The sequence below is a fragment of the Puccinia triticina genome, chromosome 2A, assembly GCF_026914185.1.
Source record: "Puccinia triticina chromosome 2A, complete sequence".
Taxonomy (NCBI): domain Eukaryota; kingdom Fungi; phylum Basidiomycota; class Pucciniomycetes; order Pucciniales; family Pucciniaceae; genus Puccinia; species Puccinia triticina.
This window is the reverse complement of record NC_070559.1, coordinates 6011952-6019619: the sequence shown is the minus strand read 5'-3', so window position 1 is coordinate 6019619 and position 7668 is coordinate 6011952. Positions and strand designations below refer to the sequence as shown.

Sequence of the window (7668 nt, the reverse complement as noted above, 5' to 3'; positions counted from 1 at the left end):
TAATCATCAACTTGTGGCACGTCTTCTTGTATTTATTAATCCATTAATGTTAAAAAAAATAACTGACCCAGTTATGGCACTGGCAAGCTGATTATTCCTTTGTGATGGGGCCTGAGTCTCTCTGCATCAAATGTCAGTTTTAACTTTACACCTATATTCTAGAACTCTCAGAAATAGGCTAAAGAATTGGGTTCTTGCTTTTGAAAAATTGAACTCAAGGGCAATTTAATTGGAAATAAAATGTAATGGGGATAATTAATGAGAGTATTTTCTACAGTTGGCCTCAATATTTCAGCTGAGACAAACAGAGGCGCAGCCACCTTGAAAGTCTAGTCACAGCTAAAATCTTACTTGATTGTGGTCTATTGACTACTAGTAATCATGTGAAGTTATCTCACTTTTCAATCTATTGATAAAGCTCCTGTGACCCTTAAACTGACTTGCGAACTAATTGTTTACATTATTAAACAAACAGTTCTCTAAAGCTTTACTCTACCATATATCATACGTCTCATAGGTCAACACAAGGAGCGCGTTTAATTGATTAGCTATTGTTATTTGCCTTTAGGTAATAACTTATAAACCTTTTATGATGTCTATTGTTATTTATTTGATTCTTGTTCTCATACTTATAAAAGAAACAAGGGGAAGCCCCCAAATTTGGGGTTCCAGGGGGTGTTAAAGTCATAGGGGTTTGTAAATTACAGCAAGGGCATAGCCCCCAAATTTGGGGTTACAGGGGGTGTGAAAGTCACAGGATGTGAAAGGCCCAAAAGGGAATGGGACAGAGCAAAGGAAATGACATAAAATTTTCAAACCTTTGATGATGCAATTTCAGGGTGACTATGCATTCAGTCAAAGGAGAAACCAATTTTCAACTGAAAAATAGGTTGAAAAACAAAATTTCAAGTGAAAACTGGGTGAAATAAGGGCATTTTATTTTGGGAAAAGACACAAACTTTGTTGCTGAAAAAGTAAATATTTGGAAAAATGGTGATGAGAGATACTCAAAAACTCTGAAAATGTGAAAGAAATTCCTTTTAAACAATTTTTGAAGTTTATTATGAAGGCTGGCCACTTTCAGGCTGTGGAATCACTACCTTAGTAGTTTGGCTTGACTTGCTTCTTGACAATGCAAAACACAGGTTCATGAAGTACAATACCAAAATTACCAGTTTTTTGACCTTGAGATTTATTGATTGTGAGGGAGGAGGCCAGATTGACAGTAAATTTCTTTTGTATGAGCTTGAAAGGCAGTCCAGACAGCTCCAGACTTATCTGGGTCAGATGTGAAAGGAATGTGACTCTGAGGGATGGGCACAGAATCATTAACTCTGTTACCTGATACAACTCTTGTGTAAATCACATTTGGGCCCAACCTGGTTCCATTACAAAGTCCCATTGTCCAATCATGGTTCCTGAGCATTCTTATTAAGCAATTTGGTCACCTGTTGGGAGTTTGTAAACTCTTTGATTCACATTTGTAGCATTATCAGTAAGCCTTATTGAGTGATTTGGATTTATTTCAGATGGAACAAATTCAAACTGTTGCATGAGAGGATATTAATGGTGAAGGATTGTTTAGATTCTTTGCATAAGTCCTGGAAGTAGATCTTGACCATGAACTCTGTGGTTTTCAAACTCATTTTCTGTGTCATATATGTCCAGCTGTAAGAATTTGGGGAATTCCTGTGAAAGTGGAAGCAAACTTCCAATGTTATGGTGAATTGTACCCTCATTTTCTGTGTCATATATGTCCAGCTGTAAGAATTTGGGGAATTCCTGTGAAAGTGGAAGCCAACTTCCGATGTTATGGTGAATTGTACCCTTCACCTTGAATGTATGGATACCTTCACCTTGATTGTTGAGTGCATCTCTGGTTGAGGCATTGACTCCAAGAGATGTAAATGTGAAGTTGCTATTTATCAAGCGGATGGATAGAATGAGTTGATTTCCCTCAGGTATATTTGGTTGATATGTAATTTTGAAGATCTGAAGCAATTCAGGGGGTGGGGGTGGTTTTTATGGAGTGATCCTACCTTGGCGGCAGCAAAGTTAGGTTGTTTATCCTGTGAAGATTATTGCTTGACACTTCACACAACATCTCACTCCCCTCAAAGTTTCTGGCCTGAACCCAGGAGGCTCAGTCCAACACCATGCATTTGGTCTGTTTACATGATTCTTGGAATATTTCCAAAGGAATGGTTACCTGTGAAATCATGTTCAACCAAATTTACAGCAGGAGGATCATTTAAAAATCCTTCTCTTGAGATAAACTTGAATCAATTTGTTCCTGAATAAGGCCCAAATCAATTTCAGGTGGGTCATTCCAGTTTGCGGGTATATGCACAGGGGATAGATTTGAAGAATATTCATAAGTTTGAAATGGACTCTGCATATTTCTTGGTGAAGCACTCTGGGAGCTGAGCAGGTTAAAAATAGACAACCTGGAGGTGTGGTTGCCATGATTGTTATTTCCATACTGGGATGGAGATTTGTGTGAGCTGCGTTCAGATTGGTTTTGCGGTTGAGGATTGAAATTGTAAGAAGATTCATGATTTAGATGATACTGTGTTTAGATTGGTTTTGTGTGTGACAATTGAAATTTTTAGGAGATTCATGATTTTGATGATACTGTGTATGCAGGGGTCTGTTGTCAATGTTGATGGAAATTTGGGGATGAAGACCACTCATGATTTGGATTATTTGATTTATGGTGTTCAAAGTTGGTTTGCATAATTTTATGCATGCATAAATCATAAAATCATAAAAATATTTTGGTGAGGAAATTTTGTATTACATAATCAGACAGTCATATACCCTGCAAAAAAGATTTTATGATTTTATGATTTATGCATGCATAAAATTATGCAAACCAACTTTGAACACCATAATTGTTGAGTATGAGGAAAATCTTGAGGCTGATAAATAGAATGTTGGTGCTCCTGCCACAGAGAAAAAGAACATGGGAATGTGAATATTTCTGGTAATGATGGGAGGGCAATAATTGATGATAATGGGATTGTTGAGAATGAAGAGAGTGTGAAAGTTGATGATGATGGGATTGTCAAGCATATATGATGAGGGGAATTATGTGGGTGTTATGATTGCTGAATTCATGCAGATCAATTATCAGTTTAACATTGCTTGAATGGAACTGGTGTCTGTAAGAGTCCGTTTGAGCAATCTGCTTGAACAGGATTGATTATTGAATTGTGATAAGATTCCATTCAAGCAATATGGTTGAGCGGACTTGGTGAAATTTGATCACCAAGTCCGCTTGAGCAGACTTGACAACATGACTCTGGAGTCTGATTTAATGGAGTGGAGGACTTCTCGTCGCAATCTGGGAGCAATCTGAGAGCCTCCCAGAGTCTCAAAGCCTAAATTTCCCTGCGAAATTTGGCTCAGATCTGGGTCTGGAAAGGGTTCCCAGATCGACGGGAAGTCCTCCAGTTGCTGGTCTGTTCAAGCAGAAGAGCAAACTCTCTTACCAAATCCTTTCAGAGAGTCGCACCAGGAGTACGTTCAAGCAGAGTCGATTCAGAGGGGACGGACTATGCATTGAACAGACAAAGTTAATACAAAAAAATATTGACGCCGGCGTTACTTGCATACCAACGCCGGCGTTACTTGCATGACAGGTATTTGAACTGGTTTGTTTGGCCCCCAGAGGCCATTTCTTTAGTTATATGTAGATAAAACCTTTAGTTTTCATCATTCTCACATTATTCCGGGTGACCTATGGGGCCATGTGCAAAGTAGTTTTGGGGGGCAGCAGCCTCAGCAGCTGGTGGCGTGTACGGTGTGGAGCTCCTACGGTGTCAGACCGTAGGCAGCGCTGTGAGGGGAAAGTGCTGTGTAGCTGCCCTCATGGCGGTCCGTCAAATCAAGTGGAAATAAGGGATCAGATTCAAAATATGATAGCAGAGTTGGGGGGGGATTTGTTGAGAAAAGCAAGGGGGATGAATACCCTTGGTGGTTGTGTTAAGAGGAGAAAGGATCAAGAGTGCGGAGTAGATTCTGCAACAAAGAGCGGAGCGGGATAAACAAGGTTTGAGGATCAGGGAATGCAGGCGGAGTAAGGGAAATATACGGAAAGAAGACCGGGGACACTGCCGGTAATGAAAATCAAAGAGGGATACGGTATGGAACTCCTACGGTGCCAGGCCGTAGGCAGTGCTTGGAAGGGAAAGTGGTGATGAGCCTGCCTTTCTGTGAGGTCCTAGGATGAATGAGATCTGAGAAAACCAGAGAAAGGGGGTTGAACAACAATGTCAGTGAGACTTGTTGGCGGGTTTGGGGGTTGAGGATCTGGAAAGGGATGCTGATGAGGATCTTGAGGGTTGATAAGGATCTGATGAGGTGATGAGGATAAGGATCTGAGAATCTTGATGGTGTATTTCGTGGATCAGAAAACTGCCATGCCTCCCCATCATCTGAGTTCAAACTTTGAACTCAGACTCCAGGAAGTGAACATGTCACAGACATGTTCATCACATCCCTAACTACAAACAAGCTCTGCACAACACAAACAAAACAAAACACGCACAAAGAAAAGATCAACCACATACATAGAAAAATGAGGAGAGTAACATAAGAGGATGGGTGCAATGGATCAAAAATACCAGAGAGAAAAATCAACAACAATCATCAATATCAATCATAACATCTGAGCTTGAAATTTGAGATGGATAATCTTGAGGGCTTGATCTTGATAACTGGTTGCTTGAATCTTGAGTCTTCATCTGGATCTTGAACCATGGACCTTCTGTACCATTTTGCTCACCACAACGGGCCACTTGGCCAGGGATCAGAAAGGATGCTGGGGATACTGCCAGCGGATCAGAAAAATGTGATGTTATTCCCCTTGGATCAGGATGTAATTGCATGGGGAACTTGTCCATGCTCAGCAGAGCTTGAACTTATAGTCTAAGATGAGCGGTGTGCGCCTGACCCTTGTGTCCGACGCACATCCGCCGCTATGACAACAACAACAACACGCTAGACGCTCTGCAACAACAACAGCCGCTAAAGAGATCAACAACAAGAAAAGGAACAAAGGGTGGGAAAGGATAGTAGAGAAAACAATTTTGGAGAAAGAACTAGCGGGAATAATGTGATGAGATGGGAAACCTGCGACGGCAGAGGCGGAGGCGGGCGGAGCGGAGACAGAGGCGGAAAAGAGCAGAGTGGAGTAAAGCGGGAAAGAGCAGAGTGAAGCGGGAAAAAGCGGAGTAAAGTAAATGGAGGCTGTGCAGAGGACTGAGGATCTGGGGTGGGTGATTTCATATGGCGGAGTCGGAGTTTATTTTGAGGATTTTCAATGTCCGTGGAGCCCTGTACAGGTCTGGCTACCACAACAGAGGGGGGCTTTATGTCACCATATGTTGGGCCCACGGAAATTCCCATGCGCAGAGCTTTTTCCTCCATGCGTAAAGTAAATCTGTAAAAAAATGTTATTTTTTTCCAACAAAACTTCTGAATTTTCAATACTTTACAATACATTACAGGTTTTATCCGCAAAAAACAGCCCGTAACTGTGGTTATCAAGGGGTTTTTTAAGCCCTCAAGTTTATTGTTAACTTATTTCTTCTGAACTTCCCGTATTATAACTTTTTTTTCAATGCTTTACAATATTTTATAGTTACAGTTAACTGTAACTGCTCACTGTTGACAGCCTGAGCATTGAGCACCAACAAATACATATTATCCTGTGTCATTGTAGAGTGATCTAAAAACCTAGGCTTTTCAAGGTCCAGTTCCCACTCTCAAATTTTTCCAAGGCAATCAATAAAAATTTAATCTCTTTCTTTCTCAAAACCACAGTTCATTCAAAGCCCCTGTGGCAACAAAAAAACAATTCCAGAAAGAATCTTCATCAACTCCTTGAGTCCCATTTATAAGCTGCTGCCATTAGCCTCATGATTCATTGATTCAGGGGATGTTTATTTTTACAATTTCCCTTTTGCAATGTGGGTACATTGCAAAAATGAGAAATTGTAAAACTGCATAATCAGCCCAGAACATACAAATTTGCAATTTCAGAGAACATTTAGGGCAATGCAAAGCAAGAATATGTAAAAATCAAATTGTAAATCTGCTCACAATATCCATTAAAGTGCTCATTTACAACACATGTTTTACCAAATTGACCCATTGCAAAAATGGGCAATGTAAAAAGGTCCCATTGCCCCTAAACAAATAATTTTGCAATGAGCTTCATTTACAAAGCAAAGCTCATTGCAAATCAGGGGTTGTAAAATTAGATTTCACTCCAATGAGGTGTGTATTTTTGCAATGCCTTGTTAAAAAAAAGGCCCGAAGGCCTGAAAAAAAAAAACAAGGGGACACACTACGTCGGAGGAACAAGCAGAGGAACCAGCAGGCAGGTAATTTTCAAGAGATATAGGAAAGAAACAAGCAAGAGTCAAATGTGGTGCCGGGGGGATTCAATGAGAAAAAATAGAAACAACAAGCAATCAAACCCGACGGGTTCGCGCAGACCTGCGCGTCCCCATGCGCTTGGCCACATCTTTCCGAGGGGCAACCGCCGTCTTGGCGGCAACGGAATTCAGGATGGCCTGGTGCTTAGCGGCGGCCAGAGTGGCGGCAGTGGCCCTCTTAGTGGCCGCTGCTTTCTGAATCGCAATGGCCCTCTGACTTGCTGCGACTTCCTGGGGGGTGGCGGAATTCTGAGGGGAGCCAACATCAAGAGAGGAAACCGGATTATTTGGGGGCCTCCCCACCTCTATTTGTAGAGCTCGGCCACCATTTGGATTCAGTCTCTGATACCTCTCATTCTCCGCGTTCCAATGAGAAGTAAAGTTGGCCGCCGAGCGGGCGGCAATGCGCTCCCAGTCTGCATCAGTGAGAGGGGTCAACTTGATTTTGGCCGCATCGTGTTTCTTCTTCCTGGGACGACCACGCTTTTTGGTTGGCTTGGCGGATGCTTGTTGTTTCGCCGTTACCTCAGCACTGGCTTCTGACAATTGACTGGGATCTGGACGTGCGGGATTTTCCGGAGGAATATTGGGAGTGGGAACCTTTTGAGGAGCCCTTGCATGGCGTCCCCGCCCGGGAGACGGCTTGGTGAGTGACTTGACAACGGTTGGTTTGGCATGGAGTTATTTTGGTGAGGTTTTGCTCAAGGGAGTGGGCTGTGTCTTGTTCATCCAAAGTCTAATCTTGATTGGTTGGAGGATAGGGGCACTCAATGCCGGACCACGAGCTTTGTATTTGGATCTATCATTGCTCGGATCATCCTTGGAGTGGTTGCCACTGTAATCACTATCACTGGAACCGCCCAAGCTGGATTCATCGGAGATATTGTCTCCAATGTTGCCGTGATATGTATGTCTCCGGTTAATTGCCAATTTCAAATTGGTTTCTGGTTTCAATGTTTCCAGATTCACATCGCCGTTGTAAGACAAATTCAAAAGACTTTTCATGTGAGCAAAAGGCATTGCCAAGGTGATTTTGGGGTTATCGCAGCGGATTCAATCAATACTTTGTTCCACAAAGGTTGCTTCATCTTGGGTCCAGCTTTGCAAATAGATTAACCAACTTGTATGCAAATGCGGTCCGCTGATACTGCCGGGAAGCGGGTTGACCATCTGGGAAAATATGGCATTGATTCGATCATTGTGGAGCCATACACCAGTCACT

At 42.1% G+C, this 7668-nt stretch overlaps 1 protein-coding gene across 1 annotated transcript; it reads right to left on the bottom strand.

Moving 5' to 3' along the window:
- Positions 1–6967: 6967 nt before the first annotated feature.
- PtA15_2A649 (uncharacterized protein) lies at positions 6968–7123 on the bottom strand (the record flags this gene model as incomplete). Its single annotated transcript, XM_053166690.1, has 1 exon — positions 6968–7123. One exon carries the CDS (start codon positions 7121–7123, stop codon positions 6968–6970), a length of 156 nt encoding a protein of 51 aa, XP_053017887.1.
- Positions 7124–7668: the final 545 nt, after the last annotated feature.